At 50.3% G+C, this 18,343-nt stretch overlaps 1 protein-coding gene across 2 annotated transcripts in view; it reads right to left on the reverse strand.

Moving 5' to 3' along the window:
* The window catches only part of ACOX2 (acyl-CoA oxidase 2), a 28,519-nt gene that overhangs the window by 6,275 nt on the left and 3,901 nt on the right, over nucleotides 1–18,343 (reverse strand). For both annotated transcript variants that reach the window (XM_019724125.3, XM_019724124.3), the window contains exons 4-13: nucleotides 18,166–18,317; nucleotides 17,658–17,765; nucleotides 15,122–15,241; nucleotides 14,662–14,777; nucleotides 13,791–13,963; nucleotides 11,634–11,796; nucleotides 10,363–10,553; nucleotides 8,490–8,669; nucleotides 6,788–6,893; nucleotides 2,249–2,466 (exon numbers count right to left, since the gene is read on the reverse strand). In XM_019724125.3, coding sequence (XP_019579684.3) covers nucleotides 2,249–2,466; nucleotides 6,788–6,893; nucleotides 8,490–8,669; nucleotides 10,363–10,553; nucleotides 11,634–11,796; nucleotides 13,791–13,963; nucleotides 14,662–14,777; nucleotides 15,122–15,241; nucleotides 17,658–17,765; nucleotides 18,166–18,317 — 1,527 coding nt within the window. The remainder of the gene's footprint in view (nucleotides 1–2,248; nucleotides 2,467–6,787; nucleotides 6,894–8,489; nucleotides 8,670–10,362; nucleotides 10,554–11,633; nucleotides 11,797–13,790; nucleotides 13,964–14,661; nucleotides 14,778–15,121; nucleotides 15,242–17,657; nucleotides 17,766–18,165; nucleotides 18,318–18,343) is intronic.

An 18,343-nucleotide genomic window follows, 5' to 3' on the forward strand; every position in this document is an offset into this window, starting at 1 on the left:
GAGTAAAAATTAATATAAGACCCGGTCTTATTTTACTGTAATATAAGACTGGGTCTTATATAAGATAATGTTAGACTGGGTATAATATAATTAATATAATATAATTAATATAATACCGGATCTTATATTAATTTTTGCTCCAAAAGACACATTAGAGCTGATTGTCCGGCTAGGTCTTATTTTCTGGGAAACATGGTACTTCCAATTTTCACGTTTCTTATGTTCTCTTTCTCTTTGTGGGTCCTTTTTAAAAATTGTAACCCATTTGCTGATGGTTTAGTGGGGTTTCAGGAGGGAACAAAGTAAATTCATATGTTCAATCTGCCACCTTTACCTGGAATTCCCCCAGCTGGGATTTTATGACCACTTAACCAACTGAGCACTATTTGGGTCAGTAAATTACCATTACACAGAGAGCTGGTTTTTAGTGTCACTTAGATAGTGAGTGTGCCAGCCTTCATTTGTCATCTCAGAAATCTGAGGGCGAGACTGAATAACCAAGGCAGGGAATTGTGACACAGAACTGTTAAGAGCATGGAGTCTGTTACATACTTACGGTAGTTACCCTGCCATATAGGAAGGTTACTTAGGAACCATTATGGGAGTAAATCAGTTTGTGGATTTGATGCCTACATAAATTATCTATTTATGTCAGTGCTGTCTTTCTTGTCTTGAATTGTAAATTTCTAGCGCCAAGTCAAGCACTCAGAAATGCTGTTGCAGATAAAAATCATGCTTATGAGCTGTGAAGGTGCTCATTCCTTTTGTGTTTCCTCATCACTGCCAATCAGAGCTAGAACGTGATTGTCTTCATGGGCTTTTAAATGCCACGCTTTTCAAAAGTTAGATACACTTGGACTTGAACTGTGCAATACTCAATTATTCTATTAATGGTTTCTGCCACTGGATTCTCAATTATGTTAGGGAAGGTTTAATACCTGGGGCATAATTGTATTACATGTATTTTTGATGATTTAATTGAACAAACATTTACTGACCACCAGCTGTCTGTGAGGTGCTTATGTGGGGTCAAATGGTATGTAACATGTTGCATGTTGTTAGAAATAAGATCATTTGGGCTAGTTTTTTTAACCTCTATCATGAATATATTATTATTTTTTAAATTTCAAATCTTTTTTTTTTTTTAATTCTCTTAGTCTTATTGATAATGTGAACTCTGCAGGTTCTGGGGGGGAGTCACACACATGTGTGTGTCACCTCCCCCCCCTCCCCTTCCCCCCAATACAATTGGTATCATATTTCCTCAGAAAAGTTTTTGTTCTCAAGTTAGCCTATTTTTCATGTTATGGACAATGGTAATTAATTTGTTTTAATTTCTGTTTCTTTTAGTATCCTGGTTATTTGGGGACTTTGGTTTTGATACGTTTTTAAAGTGATCGTGGAGATTATATGAAAGCATTGCATTAATATGTCATCCCCACACTGTACTGCATTAATACTGCTTTTAAAAACTATTTGTGTTATTGTTTTATCAATTAGTATGAGTTACTGGGTTTTAAAAACATTTTCGTCTTGAAGCTGAGGGAGGATTAAAGTAAGTTTAGTCAACTTAGTGAGAGTTGGTTTAAGCACATTCGACAAAGACAAGGATATATTTGAAATAAACAATAGCCCAACCGTGACCTTATTATACAGCTTGAGTGCATTCTCTGGCCCCAGATTTTACCTGGCTCCTCCTCTGGCGAATTGTGTGACCTTGGGCAAGTTACTTAACTCCCCTAAGCCTGGATTTCCTCCCCAGTAAAATGGGGGGATTAATAGCATCCACTTCAAAAGGCTGTGAGGATTAGATGAGATGATGTATGTAACAGCTTTTGGCACCGCGCCTGGCACACATAAGTGCTCTTTAAATATTAGCTATGATTAAGGCTCATTATTATTAATACATATTATCCATATGTAGTATGAATACTACATATGTTTTATGAATTATTTTATTCATATTCCTTAGATGCGATTCCTATTTCCTTGACAGTGTTGAAGAGTTCAGTTGAGGCAGTGAGATGATTTATTCTTAGGCATTTTTATTTCTAATACTCTTCCCTTAATCCATAATGCTTTCTGTTGGTGTAATAATGCTAGTGTGTAAACCTCTCCAGGGCTGTTGCTGCTTTTGCCAGACCCCAGTTAGCAAGGCTTTGGAGCTGAAAGTTTTGGCGTTTGAAGTGAACAAAGGGTCTAGAATTACTTTCTGAAGACTACCCTGGTTTGAGGGCCAGCCACTCACCGGATGAGGCGGAGCAGGTCTAGGTAGGCTGTTCTCACCATGTCCACTTGGGCCCCAGACAGGAAGCCATCATGGAGAAAGTCGCCCGCGTTAGACAGGATGCCGTGCAAAGCGTAGAGATCACAGAGACGTTTGAGTGCCTGCTGAATTGCTGGTTCATTTGCTAGTTTCTCCAGAGCTTCTGTGAAACTCTTCACAGTGACATAGTAGCAGTGTGCCTGTAAAGACACAGAGATGCAGTTAGCTTCTGATGCCTGACTCCAGAAGTCACCCTGGAACTTGGCGAGGCTGTGGGAATTAGCTTACTGCAGCCCTGCGTTTCCCAGCAGGCTGACAAGCAACTGCCTTCGCTCCTCGCTCGCTGTGAGTCTGACAGCCTTTTGGACAGTGTGCGTTGGGGGCTGGTGGGCTCGGGGACTTGGCCCTTAGTTTCCTCATTTTACGTGGGGCAATTCCAAGTAGGGTCGAAAGTAGAAAGAATACAGGAGTAATGGAGGCTGGCCTGGGGATAGTGGAGGACAGCACCACTTTTCTTAAGAAAACAGCTATTTTTTGTCTGCCATGTTCAAGGCGGTGTGTGTGTGTGCATCTTGAGGGGAGAAAATAGTTCAACGTGTACATGAAGTTTATCCCAGCTAGAGAGTAAATAAACTCCTAGAGGTAGCAGTGCTGTGATTTAGCCCATATGCAACAGTCAGCTCTGTTAGTGGTTAAAATATCCAGTTGGTAAGTGACATTGGCCTCAACCAGGTGGGCGCCCCCTCTACCAGCCAGGCTCCTCTCGGACCCCCTCCTCCTCATAGCCCAGCAACTAAAGCATTAATGCTGCACCCAGCATTCGGGACCCTGCTTCCCTTAGGCCTGAAGTGCTTTCTGATTTGTTGGTGCCTGCCCTACTGCTTAAGGTTTTTGAATATTCCCCCTCTCCCCAAAACAAACACACGATATATTTTTATTTGGTAGGAGGGGGAAAGAATGGAGAGCATACAAAACAGGTCTCAAATGTTCATGGATGTACAAACTACCTGAGGATTTTGTCAAAATATGGATTCTGGGATAAGAAACCTGTGCATTCTTACAAGCTCCCCAGTAATGCCGACGCTGCTGCTAGTGAGTTAAGCAGCAAAGCTCAGCGCTGTCTTCAGGGTTCAAGGGCATTTACCCACAGGGACAAGGAATTGGAGGGAAGGTGATTCCTGGCAGGCGGAACTTCACATGCAAAGGACCGTCCTCTCAGCGGGCTGCAAGCACTGAATGAGGCGGAAGCACTGGACTATGCAGAGTGATGATGGGCCCCAGGTCATGAAGGGCTGTGAATGACAGGTTGGGATTTTATTCTTTGGGGGTCAGAGGGCCACCAAGTCATCAACAGGCCGGTGACCTGATCAGGTTTCTCACTTGGAAAGAATCTGCCTTTCCCAGAGAGGCCTCCCATGGGTGCTAACAACACCACTTTGCCACCTGGACCTGGTGTGCTCACAGCCATGCTGGGTTTGCAAGATTTCAACGTGGAAGAGGAGCGGGTATACGCTGCTGCCCCTGCGGGGATCAAGCAGCCCTTGGTGCTCAGACTGAAAATAGCGGACAGTCTGGCAAAACTAGAGACGCATTTTTGTCTTTCCTTTTTTACGTCGTCCCAGCTTCCCTGTTCTAATCTGAGTGCCCATCTTTAAATTCTCCGGGCCTTGGATGGAGAGCGGAGTGCTGAGCTGCTCGAGGGCCTCTCCCTTGGAAAGCAAGGTGAAGACGAGAGGAAGGGGGCCTCTGCACTTGGGTGAAAGGCAGAGCTAACCCCTGGCGGCATGCTCGGAGCACGATGAACTTTACTTTTGTGCGTGTGGATCTCAGTCTTGCCTTCTGCCTAATTTGGGGGTGGGGTGGGATGTATAGTATTTATGCTCTAGGTGTCTCCCAAAATTTTTCATGGACTAACCCATTTAATCCTCATACTAATCTTAAGGGAGGTACTAGTATTCGCTCCATTATGCAGATGAGGAGCTTGAGGTGCCGACAGGCTATGGTCCTTGCCCAAGGTCACAAGGCTGGTAAGTGGTAGCAAGGAGAGCCAAACCACAGCACACATTTCCCAGGTAAGAGTCCATACCTTTCTTTTTAAATTAATTTTCCAATTACAGTTGACATACACTATGCTGTTTCAGGTGTACAACATAGTGATTGGACATTTATGTATCTTATGACGTGATCCCCTGACTAGTCTAGTACCCATCTGACACCACACAAAGTTATTACCGTGTTGTTGACTAGATCCCCGATACTTTACATCCCCATGTAGAGTCTGGACTCTCGATTGCTGCCCTGCATTGCCAAAGCCACCAGAGCCTGAGGCTGGATCATAAGGAGGCCAGCCTTTGTTGCAGTGCTCCCAGGGACTGACATCTCTCCTCAGCAGAAGCTGAGATTAGAAGGCGAGTGCCCATCAGAGCCTAAAGGACTTGCCCATGCCCCTTTATTTTACAGACAGGAAAAGTGAAAGTACAGACGGGAAAAGACTGCCTGAGGTCACATGGCAGGTCCCATGGCAGGTCACGCACAGAGCTGGGACCAGAACTTAGGCCAGGACGCTCTCCTTCTTGTGCAGCCCCTTTGCCACTGTTCCCTGCCCCTCTTGTGTTGCTGTCACTGTCTACCTGCATATTTATGGTTTCCAGATGGGACCTGGTTGGGTGCTTGCGGTTTCTGTAGAGTACACAGCCTCCCAAAGCACAATGCCCAGGCAGTGCAGAGTCCCTGCCCATTATGACTTTGGGGACTTGGCTTGGGTGCCACCTTCCCAGGAAGCCCAGGGACTTGCTCTTCTTTCCCAGGCTGGCTGAGCTTTTTGCGCCCCCCCCTCCCACCCCAGCTTGGGGCTCACCTCCCTCACTAACACACAGTGGCTCCCTGAGGGCATGACTTGCATCCTTAGTGGGAAGGGAAAGCAAAGCATCTTAACTCAGCTATTTCGTAAGTCTGGGACTTAACTCTTCGGAGTTCTATGTTCTCAGCCTTAAAACAAAGATTATGCTATTCTCCCTCCCAGGGTTTTGTGTATGAAATGAGGTGACCCTGGAAGCAGTGTCTGGTCCATTTGAAGGCAGGGCATCGGTTTGGAAAACAGATGAATAAACGGGAGCTCTTGTTCCGTTTTCTGGTAGTTGAGTAAGAGCACAGCCGTGGCTCGCCCTCCCCTGTGTTGCTAGGACATTGAGCACAGCAGGGAGTGCCTCTGCAGTGGACTGAGCATAGCGGACGGTGGCAGAGTTAATACCTACTACCTGCGCCAGCCAGTGTGATAGAGGTGGCAGGTCACCAGGTGGCGCTCATGTCCAGTGCGCACCACCAGCCCTGCCTCATCATGAAGGCTGCTGCAAACTCCTTCAGGGCTTTCCTGTTCTAAGGCTGCCATTTTCTGGGTCTGATGACTACTGATTAAAGTGATCGCCTTGATTTCCGAGCTGTAGGTAGGGCCCGAGTCCCAGCTGCCTGAGCTGGAGCTCAGGAGTCATTCTTACGTTTCTTTTACCTCCTTACTGTCTCTCTACATCTGTCCACTTCTCTCCATGCCCTCGGCCAAGTTCATGGTTGGGACCACCCTCAGCCCTCGCCTAGACTGCTGCTACCTGCTCCTAACTAGCCTCTAGCCTTCTGTCCATTCCTCCCCCTGCAGCCTGAATGATCCTTCTAGAATGAAACTCAATCACGTCATTCCCCTACAAACTGCAAAGGTTTCCCATTGCAATGAAAACAGAACCCAAAGTCCTTACAGTGGTGCAGGAGGTCCCAGGCCTTGCGGATCTGTCCTCCTCTGACTCTCCTTTCTTCCCCTTCTTGTTTCAGTCTTTTTCCTTTAGGTCCTTGGGAGGATACGCATTTCCTCCCACCCACCGTGCCTTTTCTCGCCTCCTCTGCACCTGTTGTTCGTTTTGCCTGGAAACCTTCCTCTCCAAAGTCATAGGCTCTACTCTTTGCCTGGGTAATTTCAGCTCATCCTTGAGGTCTTGGTCTATAAGCCACTTCTGGGACGCCTTTCTGACTTCTCACGGTGGGTAGAGACGTGCTGCTCTGGATCCCGTGTCGGCTGCATTTCCCCATCACAGTGCTTCCCCGAGTGCCACGGTGATGGGCCCTCCCGAGCCCCTAGCACCCAGCCGGGGGCCTCGTGTTCAGTGGGTGCCCAAGTATTTGCTGACTGACTGGGAATTACGCACAAACACAAAACATAGTGGAAATTGAATCAGACATTTAAGGGGCTAAGGGGGAGACTTGACCTGATTTTCTATCTGGGAGGAAATATTTGAACAACCTGAAGCAAATCCAATAACACTGCCTCATTACGTTTTTCCCTAAGAGCTGCCAGCAAGATTGCTTTGGAGTTAAATCCTTTAATTAAAATACCCCGGACTAAAGCTTTGGAAGTGAAATGAGGGCAGCCACTGAGCAGGGCTGGGGAATAATGGCAGGGCTCGGCTTTTCCCAGCAGGCTAGCCTGCCTGGCAAACAAAACAGTTTCCTTTCAGCTTCAGCTGACAGGCAGCTCACCTTAGCTGCCTGGAGGTGTATGACGGTGGTCTGGTTCCATGCCTCGTACTGGTCAGCTCCAGACTGCTGCAGAGTCTGTAAATGATGCACTGAGTCCTTTATGAGCCTGAGGCCAAAGAAAAAAGGGTCAGCTTCTGGACTGAGTGGGAAAGAGACTGATGGTGTTTGGTCCCAGGCTGGCTGGGGTCCCACAGAAGTAGAAATAATTCCCATTTATTAACCACGTTTGTGTTATAAAACTAAATGCCTGATAAACCTTCTCTCTAACTCTTTTAAGGGTAGGCATTCCCAATTTACCGTGGGGAAAACCGAGTCCCAAGAGACGTTAACTAACTGGTCCAGGGTCACTCAGCTAGTAAGAAGTATAGTCCTTCTTCACCTTGGAGCTGTAAAGCCTCAGGGCCCTAGGCTGGGCACTGCCCCCTCTTTCTAATGCAGACTCCACCCAGTGTTATGGGGCCATTCTGTTGACTGCCTTCTGGAGAATGGTTTTTCTCTAAAGGCTAATGTGGCCTCTCAGTTACCTAGCCCACTCCAAGTTCTACCTAAGAGATCTTAAAAGAGAACCAGCCCTTGTCCTCCAAACCACTACATTGGTCATTTGCCATTTAACCTTTATTCTTTTATTTTCTAGTCCCTGCCCATCTACTCATGACCCTTGGAATCTGTAGGCAAAGCAAACTGTTTATTAAGCAATATTTATTTTGCTTTTACAGGGGATAGATAAGCAGATATCACACTGAGTTCCAAGCAAAAAGCAATATAATGACGTTTAAATTTTCCTGAGCACCCTCGTTTTGCCTTTCCCACCTCCCCCAAATAAAACGTTAGCTCTGCGAGGCCTGGACTTTTTATCAGACTGGTTTATCGGTAGCTCTTTAGTGCTGAGAATAGTACCTGACGTATTGTTGGCACTTAATAAATATTTGTGGGATAAATAATGTCACAAGTTGCTTGTGATCTTGAAATAACTATTAACCATTCCTGGGACCACAGGTTGGGATATAAAACCTCTTAATTGTACATTGAAAATATTTTTTCCAAGTTGTGTTAGTTGGGGAGGGGTTCCAAAGGTTTCCTTTTTAAGTAGTCAGCGCTCTCCTCTCTCGTGATGGTGCCTGCGTTTAGCCAGGACCTGTCTTTATTCCCAGCCCCTAGTATGTTTGGACATTTCTGACACATAGTAGGCCACTGACAATATTTACTCAATGACAGAACAGATGTCCTTGGTCTTATCCTTGTTCCCTGGAGCCTGTGAGACCCTGGAAATCAACTAATTCGATCCCTTGATACAGTCATCCTTTTGAAAATTATTTTTAGATTGTGAGATATTTGCAACATAGGTATATTGCTTTATTTATTGGTATTTACATACCAGTATATTTGTGGTATTTACTTTCGTGGTATATTCTTTGTATTGCAAATCAGTAAGAACCTAAAGATTTAAAAACTGCACGGCACTGGCCAGAGAGGTGATGTCCTGCTAGCCTGACCAGGACAGGGCAGTGCCGGTGGTCCATGCCTGGTGGGTGTGACGTCCCCTTCTCTGCCCACAGTGGTAGGAGCTGAGAAGACTGAGAAGGTAGGGGAAGGGGCTGGTTTTTGGAAGAGTATCCAGGAATGCCCACGCAATCCCAAAGGTCCTAATGCTGGAAGGAGCCTGCCCCAAGCTGGGATGGCTGATTTCTCAGCTGTGACTCACCTGACTGCCACGTGTGCCCAGGCCCTGGTGTAGTGTTCTGGGTGAAGGAAGTCCGCTGCCTTCTGTGCTGGGCATCTGGCCAGGTCAGGTGCGGTCAGGTACGCAACAGACTGAGGGAAAGACCTCTGCAGTGTGGAGCCTGGGGACGCCTGAGCCTGCAGGTAGCTCTTTATCAAAAACCTAGGGGTGGGTAGAGGCAGGAGAGGGTGGGGAGTGCTGTGGGACAGCCCAGCACCCCCCTCTTCCAGAGACATGCACTCTGTGTCCCCTAGGGAGAGCCAGGGCCTCACAAGTTCTTGCCCAGGCCCTCCTGATGGTTACTTCTTGCTCCAGGCACTCCGTCCCCCACCCCCCAGTTGGCCTGCTGTGAAGCCCTCAGCTAGTGTGCCCTGAGGCTGTGCTTCCTTCATGGTGAAAGGGGGCTGCAGCCGTGGGGCTGGGCAGACACTCACACCCCGAACATAAACCCTTTTGCTATCTGAGCGAACAGAATCTTCTGTGTTGGTTAGGAGCTTGTGGTTTGGGATTTATGACGAATTGTACAGTGACTGTGGAAATTAAATTTTTCTTAGCTGAATAAAGAAGGATCGATGTAGGAATGCAAACAGGAGTGGGAGGGTTACAGGTGACTGTTAGTTTCTTCCTTATGATAATCCAGTGGTTGTAGGCTCTGGGCTCAGACAGCCGTGGATTCCCATGCAGCTCTCCTGAGACCTAGGTGATGCTGCAGAAGTTACGTCACAGCCTCAGTTTGTCCATCTCTAGATGGGGTTGGTAATACTTGCTGACGGGGTTTGTGAAAATGGAATGAGATATTATCTGTAGAGCACAGAATGTCTAATACGTGATATTGTATTCCTTTTATAATAAAAAACCCACAATAAATGTTATAAAAAATTCCAAGAAATGTTCTATAGCATAGTTGCCAGTAAACCTTTCCTTTCTGCATGGAGAAGTATTTGCCCTGTTTCATCACCTGAGAATAGATGAACGTGAAAGTCTTTGTCAGAGACCCTAGTCCCCTCGGTAGATACAGAGATGAAAACAGAGCCCCTGTTGGGAGGAGGCTGACTCAGCCTCTCCTCCCTGACCTCAGGGTGGAGCCTCCTGCGTGCAGCCCTGCGCTAAGTGCTAAGCCAGGGTGCTGCTTGGTGAGACAGGCGCCCTTCCTGCCCTTCAGGAGCTCTGTGTCACACACACAAAAAGAAACTTTCAGCCTGGGATAATGCTTCACAGAAACAGGACAGTGTTGATTGGAGGGTGGGGGCAGTGCTATTCTAGATGTAGTGGTCAGGGAGGGCGTCTGAAGGAGGTGTCATCTGAGCAGAGACTGGAAGGACGAGAAGGAGCCCGCCGTACAACAATACACTGGGGACAGGGTTTTAGGACGAGCGAGGGGCCAGCCAGGGCCCCATGGGGGCGGGAGGAAGACGTGTGTGGCTGGCTGGCACAGTGAGCAGAGGCAGGAGGCTGCCAGGGCAGGATGGAGAGGGGGCGGGTCAGGTCGTAGGGCCTTGGAGGCTGCAGTGTGGAATGTGGCATTTGCCTGTGGGCAGTGGGAAGCCAGCAAAGGACTTGAAGCAAGGGAAATATGTCATCTTCTCTGTGCTGGCTGCCAGTGGAGGAAGGACTGAAGGGGGTGGAAGCAGGAGAGCAGGACGGACGCCGCTGTACAGGTGATGGGACTGGCTGGCTGGGAGCTGCAGCGAGTCTGGGGGGAGGTGGGTGGATTAGAGACACACGTGGCAGTCAGACGCTTCCTGACGGCACTCCCCAAAGTCTGCTCCCTCTGTGGACACCAGACAGATGCTTCAACCCAAACAGAAGCCCCAGGGGCCAGGCAAAGGAGGCCCAGGGTCAGCTTCAGCCTTACCTGGCCGTCTGCAGGTACAGCACAGTGTTCTCACCCTCGTAGGTGCAGGAGGCCGTCACTCTGGTGACCAGTGATGGCAGGCCGCTCAGCTTTGAGTAGCCGTGCCCACCGCAGGCCCTGCGACACAGCTCAGTCCCCTGGGTGCAGAAGTCTGCTACCATGGCCTTTACACCTGAGCTCAGTGCATGGAGCTGCAAGAATGGGAAGGGGGTCAGGCGGTGTAAGGGGGCCCTCTGGGAACAACCATCTGTACCACTCACTGAGTGCAGGTAAGAATTGTTTCCTCAGCTCACAACTTTATGAATGAGACGGCTGAGACTCAGGATCTGTGACTCGCCCAAGATCACACAATGAGCCAACATAACTAAGGACAATAAGAATGAAGGAAAACCCTCCAGGCCATTCTTCAGGGTCTTGGGAACTGGCTGCTTCCTGGATGGGAGTCACTGTCATCCAGGAGCCGTGGACTTTGCTGGCAAGCAGAGGTTTGGGAGAGCTGGCCTGTGGGGATGTGAGTCCACCATCAGCCTGCTGCCCTGGCTTGGAAGCCCGGCTGCCAGGCAGCAGACCTGGCTTGAGTTTGGGTTCTTAGAAGCTCCTAGCCATCTGCAGGCTTCCTGTCCTTGGGGGAGGCTTTATCCTCTCTGCGCTTCCCTTTTCCTCACCTGTAAACAGGATGGGAATGGTGCCTGCTGTGCAGTTCGAGGATTAGTGAAGCCATCCAGCCTGGACAGAGCGAACCTTAGTGCCCAGGGAAGTCCACAGCCCTTTATCTCAACCCCTTGGGGCCAGATGCGTTTTAGAATCAGAATGTTTTTGAATTTTAGAAAGGTAAAGCAGGACATTTAAGGTATATTGTATAGAATACACCTAGAGGAGTCTGGGGCAGCCTTAGTGATCAAACACGTTAATATTTATACTGAGAAAGGTACACTCAGTGGGAGAAATCATGTCAGTTCAGGTCAAACTGTGCCACCAAATGAATTCTAAACAACTTTTGGTTTTCAGGGCTTTTTGGGTTTCAAATGTGCATTAGGGATTGTACACCTGTGTTCTGTGTACTATGTGTGATGACTTCCTCTAACATTTTTGGAGCTTTCTGGGGGCCCCACGGGCTGGATTTCCACGTCGGGGTACAGTTCTCCCTAGGTGCCCTGACAGGTTGGAAGGCTGGGGAAGGGAAAGTGGAAGGGGCCGATGGGAGCAGGACTGGGCAGAAAAGGCCAGCCACCCTCCCAACTCCCACCCGTCTGCCCGCAGACAGCACGTACCTCAGGCAGGAGGCTGAAATCTCTGCTCAGGATGGCATCGTAGGAGCGGTGGAAGAATTCCAAGAGGTTGTTGGCCAGGAAATGGAACGCATAGGCCGTGGCCAGCTGAGGAAAGAGCTTCTGCTGCTGTGTCTGGTAGTCCAGGACCTTTGCCTCCGGGTCACTGAGGGGAAGAAAAGTGGAAGGTTTAGAAGATTGCTACGTGCCTTATCTACCTTCCCACATCTCCAAAGCCAGAAAGCCTTAAATTGACAGTTTTTATGTCTCATTAGAAAACTTGACCCAAACTGACATGAGACAATGATAATCTTTTAAAATCCCACCTAACATGAATATCCCCTCATTTCAGTCCAGAAGTATTGATGTCTGCTTATGGCTGCTGCCCCTTGTGGGCAAGGTTTACAAAATACAGCATATGCACCGTATCATCCTGCTAAACTCCACAAAGTTCTCAGTTCTAACACATCCGGTCCCAAGGAGTGTGGGTGAGGGGTTGTGGTCCTGTACCCCTGAGGATTTGAACCTTGACGTTTTACTACTGGTGCCCTCACTGTGTGCTGGGAAGAGTGTTGAGCCTAATCATTAACTCAGGATGTGAATGTGAGTCCGATGGAGCCCCAGGCTGGGGATTGTGTCTGCCTTGTCCCTCAGAGCCTGAGACCGTCCAGCATGCAGGGCCTGCAGTAACACTATTTGTGGATTGAAAGAAGGCAAGAGAGAGAAGCCTCCGTGGCTGATGGGAAGAAACCTGGCATTTTTTCTTTGGGCCAGCAGCCCCTCACCTGGACATGTACTATTACGACCATCCTTGGGACATTTCTGCAACTCAGAAAACGGGGCTCCACACAGGACATCGTCGACGACAGCACCTTCCCAGTGCCTGTTCTCCATAGCACACTGCCTCAGCCCAGCATGCTGAGGCCCAGGCCGGCTGAGGGTGCTGTGGCTTTGCCAGAGGCAAGGACCCTGGCTAAGGGCCGGTTACGCTTTATTGCATTCCACCCTTAACACCTCCCTGAAAGGCCTTTCCTGTCATGCCCATTGTGTAGATGAGGACGCTGAGGGACAGAGATATGGGATGGCTAGCCGAAGCTCCCCCAGCTAACAGGTGGCTGAGCCGGTGTGGCCCCTAGATCTGCCTGGCATCCAGCCCTCAGGCCACTGTGCATTAGACGCCCGATCTGTGTGCCCAGGGAATGAAACATCACCAGACTGTTGGGCTGGATGTTCTCAATTCCAGCCCTGGTGATGTCACTCTTTACTTTACAAGTGAGAAAACTTGCCAAGGAGGGCAAAGGACTTGCCCAGGGTCACTTAGCAGAATTAGGCCAGGAACTGCCAGGCTGAAGCCCGTCTCACAGCACCATGAGCTCAGTCAGTTTTGCAGGCCCTGCTCTACCTCTCCCTTCCTGTGTACAAACTGGGGCAACCACATGCCCAGGCTCCGTTTGCTGCATCCTGGGCGAGTCCGCTTGGGATATAGTTACTCTAAAAAATGATGTGTTGTTTACCTGAAATTCAAATTTAACTGGCAGTCCTATATTTTTATTTGCTGAATTTGGCAACTCTGTGTGTGTGTGTACATGTGTGTGCACATGTGTACAATACACATTAAAACAGAGAGTACAGTCAGCCCTTGGTATTTGGTGCCATGCGGTAGAGGCAGTGTCAGTCAGACACAGCCGTGTACAACAAAATGGATCCAGACTTGGACATACCACAGCTGGGTGTTGACATTCGCAGCCAGACAGACCCAATTTCCACCTTAGAGCCTGATGTGACAGGTGGGCTTTGTCAGACACAGTTACTCACGCCCTGACAGAGCAAACTCAGGAGCCACAGTCACCTACAACTTGGCAAGTAGCTGACCCAGACATAGCTGTACAGGACCTAGTTGCACTCGGACAGACTGAGTCAAGGTCTGGTGGTATAGGGCCAAAGACACATGATCACACAGAGCCCGATGGGGCCGCTGATTAGCCGGAGGTAGAGACCCCATGGACGTGGCCAGGTGGGCAGGGCCGGGCGGACGTGTACGCGTGGAGGAGTAATACGTGCGCCCCCACCCTGCTCTGGCAGAGGGACCCTGTCGGGGGCAGGTGCTGCGGCACTGACAGGTAGTCGTGTCTGCAGTGCCCAGCTCTGGGCGCCCCTCACCTGGGCCGGAGCTGGGACTGGCGGCGTATGACTGAGTAGCGAATGGCGATGACGCAGGCCTTCTGCAGCAGCGGCGTGATCTCCCCCAGCAGCAGCTCCACGCGCGTCACCACCATGGAAAGGTAGTTGCTCTGTGGTGTCCCAAGCTTGATGTAGGTGCCATCTGGCAAGACCTGGTAGTCCAAGGACGGTAGGCCAAGGACAGGTGCTGGGTCTGAACCCAGGCTCCCCTGCCGGGCTCACACCCAGAACCGTGGGCTTCCATGCCTTGTGGGAACCACAGTACCCAACACTGTTTCCCTGGAGTAGGCACAGCTGGCTGTCAGCCCAAATGTGCCCGTATGGCCGTGCTGATGGTTAAAACGGAAACATCTGTGCTTGTCACTAAATAGCCACTGTGTCAAGTGCTCTGGTTCACAGCTCTTCTCCTGGGACACCCTGGACCTTCCCACAGTCCGTAGCTAAAGGTAATGTCTGGCAAAATATGGACCGCCAGAAATTTCTCCAGCACTTGGCTGGTGTCTGTTCAGTGATTGGTTGTGTCCAGGCCTCAATGTAGGTGAAGCCACATGTCATCCTTAGCCCCACCCCTTTTCTCTTCAGATTGCCATGCCACCTCGTCCCATGATTGCTTTGTCACCCACCCCATGAGGTGAGCATTCACCTAGGAGAACTCTGAAGCTCAGAGAGGCCAAGTGACTTGCCCAAGATCACACAGTTGCTAAGCTGGGGTTTTTCCCAGGTCTGTGGGATACCAACCCTCTCTGGGGGAGAAATGTCTCAAACTCAGCTCTGTGGAGGAGGAGCCAGAGCCAGCAGCAATGTCCCCTCTCCAGGCAGTGCAGGCCTGTAACCTCCGCAGAGCCCCCACCTGTGCAAAGCGACTCAGCATGTTCTCCCTGGGGACCCGCACATGGTCCAGCCGCAGGAAGCCGTTGTCTGTTTGCTCAAAGCCCATCTTGGGCCCAATGTCTCCAACAGTGATTCCTAGGAGGAGATGGAGTTAGGAACGTTCATCAGTTAAGTGCTTGCTGTCTGCCAGGTACCACGCACACACACTTTCCACGTCCTCTGAGCATCACAGCAGCCTGTGACACTGAGATTATTATACCTGTTCTGTAGGTGACCAAGCTGAGGTCAGACAGGTGCTGAATCTTGCTCAAGACCACTCGGCTAGTTAGCAACAGGTTTGTCCAACGAGGCCCTCCCCTGCCCGCCCAAGGGTGACATGTCCCAGCTTTTCCCCTGGACCTCTGGAGCCCCAGAACAGGGAGGCCTGGTGGAGGGGTCTCCTCCTGGGAGGGGTCCTGAAGGGAGCAGCATGGGCTTACCTGGCAGGGGGCTGTGGTCCTGGAGGCTCCGGACGGGCACGATGAAGGCGTGCATCCCCCTCCGGGCTCCGGAGCACATCAGCTGGGCCTGGACCAGGGCGTGTGTGGCCGACCGTCCCACTGAGGGCAGAGAGGAGGCCCCGTGTGATCCCTGGTGTATGAGGCCCTGGTGTACAGAGCTGACAGGCTACCTTCATCAGGAACATGCTGTGAGCCCGTCTGTAACAGGTGGGGAGGATCAGCGGGGGCATGGGGAACAGCAGGCCTCAGGCCGGATGGGGGTTGGTTTGATCTGTCTCAGAGGACGTGGATCGGGAGGATCCCAGGGAGCCTGGAGGGCGAGGGGCGTTTTCCAGGGAAGCCCCACGGGGAAGGGTGTGCAAGGCCGAGGGAACAGTGTGCTCGGCCGCCTGAGGACTGGATCGGCTTGGTGGAGCTGGGCAGTGGAGGAGGTGGCATCCAGGACACACAGGGACGCTTGTTCAAGGTACCCCTCAACTCACGTGGCCTCGACTCATCCTTCGAAATGATTGGAACCGTCCACAGAACTTTAATGTGAGTGTCTGGCTTTAGAATACACTGGGTTGCAGGGATTTATAGAGAGCTGTTTGGTGGCTGGAGGTGCAGGAGGTTCTGTCTAAACAACAGGTTTGTGTATAGACCACCCGACAATTACACAGGCAGGACCCCCGTGGGTCAGGGAGGCGCAAGGAGGCTGATGGCGAGCCTTAGGGGACCAAAGCTGTCCACACTCCCTGTGCTCTCTTCCAAAGGCAAAGCGTGACAATGGCTATGGATTTTAAAGAAAACAGTCCAAATGGAACAATCTGGGAAAGCTTAGCATCTGTTAAAATTTGGTTCTACAACAGTCTCCTGAAGTGTGTGCCCTTGAGTCATTTTCTTTGGAATCAAGGAGACAGGACTTTCCGTCAGAGCTGCTGGAGTGTGTAAGTCAGGATGCATGGCGAGAACACTGGTCCTGTGTCACAGGGAGAAGTGTGCAGTACTGCCCCCACCCCAGCTGGGACTAGGGACTAGGGCACCTTTGAAAAGTCACTTTTCACAAGAGGGGGAACTGCTACCCCCCAAGAGCCAAATAAATCTAGCAGTGACATGCTAGAGGCACTGTGAAATGAGCAAGATTTTTGTTTTTTCTGTCCTCAAAAACCTATTAATAGGGGCAGGCAGTTGGCTCAGTTGGTTAGAGCGCAGTGCTCATAACACCAAGGTCACCGGTTCTATTCCCATATGGGCCAGTGAGCTGTGCCCTCCACAACTAGATTGAAAAGAACGACTTGACATGGAGCTGATGGGTCCTGAAAACACACTGTTCCCCAATACTCCCCAATTAAAAAAATAAAAATAAAACACCAAAAACCTATTACTAAATCACCTAACTATAATAAACACAGATAATTGCCATTTATCAAAATCCATTGGTACTACTGGACCCTATGCTGGTGCTTCCCAGTTCTTCCAGGGCAGGTATGATGAGTCCCACTTTCCAGATACAGAAACTGAGGCTCAGAGAGCAGGGTAACCCACTACTCAAGGTTAATGGCCTGGAGGGCAGAGCTGGGATTTGAACTCTCTGATTTCAGAGGCTGGTTACTTTTCTGGTTACCTTGTGGTTGAGAGCCCACTGGCCCATGTGGGAATCGAACTGGCAGCCTTCAGCGTTAGGAGCATGGAGCTCCAACCGCCTGAGCCAACGGGCCGGCCCCTTTTCTCTGCAGTTTTGACAGCAGTCATTCATTCTCTCTCTGCCCTCTCGTTTCTCTCTCCCTCTGTCTTTCTGCCTCTCTGTGTTAGTCTCTCACCTCTCCCAGTCTCTCTCTCCGCTTTAGTTGGACTTCTCACATTCGTTGTATACTTTTTTCTATATCAGCTTTCACCAAATGAGTCCCCAAGTGCCACAGATGTGTCCTAGGCGATGTAGTCTCAAATTGGGGGAAGAGGGCCTGGTGGGACCCCCTCCTTGGGGCGTGGCCAATTACTGAGCCTCAGGGAAGCCTGGTGCTGTCGCCACCTGGTGGCCACGGGGAGGTGCGGTGCTGGTGGCCTGACGGGTGCTGGTGGTGGGTGTGAGCCTTTCCCACGTGTGGAGCAGGGCTGGGGGGATGTTTTTCTCAGTGTGTAAGGACCATGAGAGGACCTGGGATTGGGAGAGTGCCTAGGACTAGGCCAACTCTGTGTGTGTGTGTGTGTGTGCATGCACACGTGTGTGGAGAGGTGTGTGGACAGCGTGTATGAGAAAAGCCTTGGCCCTCATCCCCCAAAGGTTGGGTTGATTTCCTCAGTACTTCAAAACTCCCGTGGGGGCCTCTTGGCCACTCACTGATGAAACTCTTCATATCCCACCTATTTCACAGAGTAGGAACCTGAGGCTCAGAGAGGTGAATTGACTTTCCCAAGGTCACTAGCCCAGAGCAAGGACTCAATCAGAGGTGTGCTGGACGTCAAAGTCAGTGATATTCTGCTATCCCACTTTGTTCTCCTTGGGGACAGATGGGGTGGGCGATGGATGGGTACTCACGGTCACCCGGCCACCATTTGATGGCAGTTATCGAGGGGCTGTGCAGCACAAACTCCTGAGTATCTGCATCGTAGGTGGCTTCAGTCTCCAGGCCCTGAAGATACGTCCCTTGGAATCAAGGAGGGGAGTTAGACATGGGCCCAGGGTGGGGATCTCACCCGGGGACCAGTGTCTGTGCAGGCCTGGAACCCTCAGGCACCAGCCCAGTATGACTGGGGGTGTCTCCCAGCTGTACTTACAGGCATTTCTTTTACCCATCAGCTTTGGTGGGGACAAACGGCCAGCCCCTGGCAAGGGATGGTTGCTGACATTTCCAGAAGGAACTACTTGCCCCACTGCTCTAGTTATACGTTTGTATAAATTAGAAAAAGACACCATTGCCTCCTCCAGACCCTTGACTGCTGTACCATTTTCATATTAACTATACAAATCTATGACTATGGAGACACAAGTGGGCGCGGTGGAACTGTGCGGTGCATGGCCACAGCCTGCAGCAGCCCTGGCTCACCGTGTCCCAGTTCTGTCTGGGCATACGTGGCGATGATCTGGAACTTGTTGCAGAGTGGGGCCCATTTGGCAATCTGCTCGTCCGAGCCCAGGCTCCTGAGGGCTTTCACGAAGATGTATTGTAACCCTAAGGCCAGGTCTCCAGAAAGGGTTCTGTGGGGGAGAGACGCTGTGAGTGA

The sequence above is a fragment of the Rhinolophus sinicus genome, chromosome 5 (assembly GCF_057876585.1).
Source record: "Rhinolophus sinicus isolate RSI-liver-muscle chromosome 5, RSI-T2T, whole genome shotgun sequence".
Lineage (NCBI taxonomy): Eukaryota > Metazoa > Chordata > Mammalia > Chiroptera > Rhinolophidae > Rhinolophus > Rhinolophus sinicus.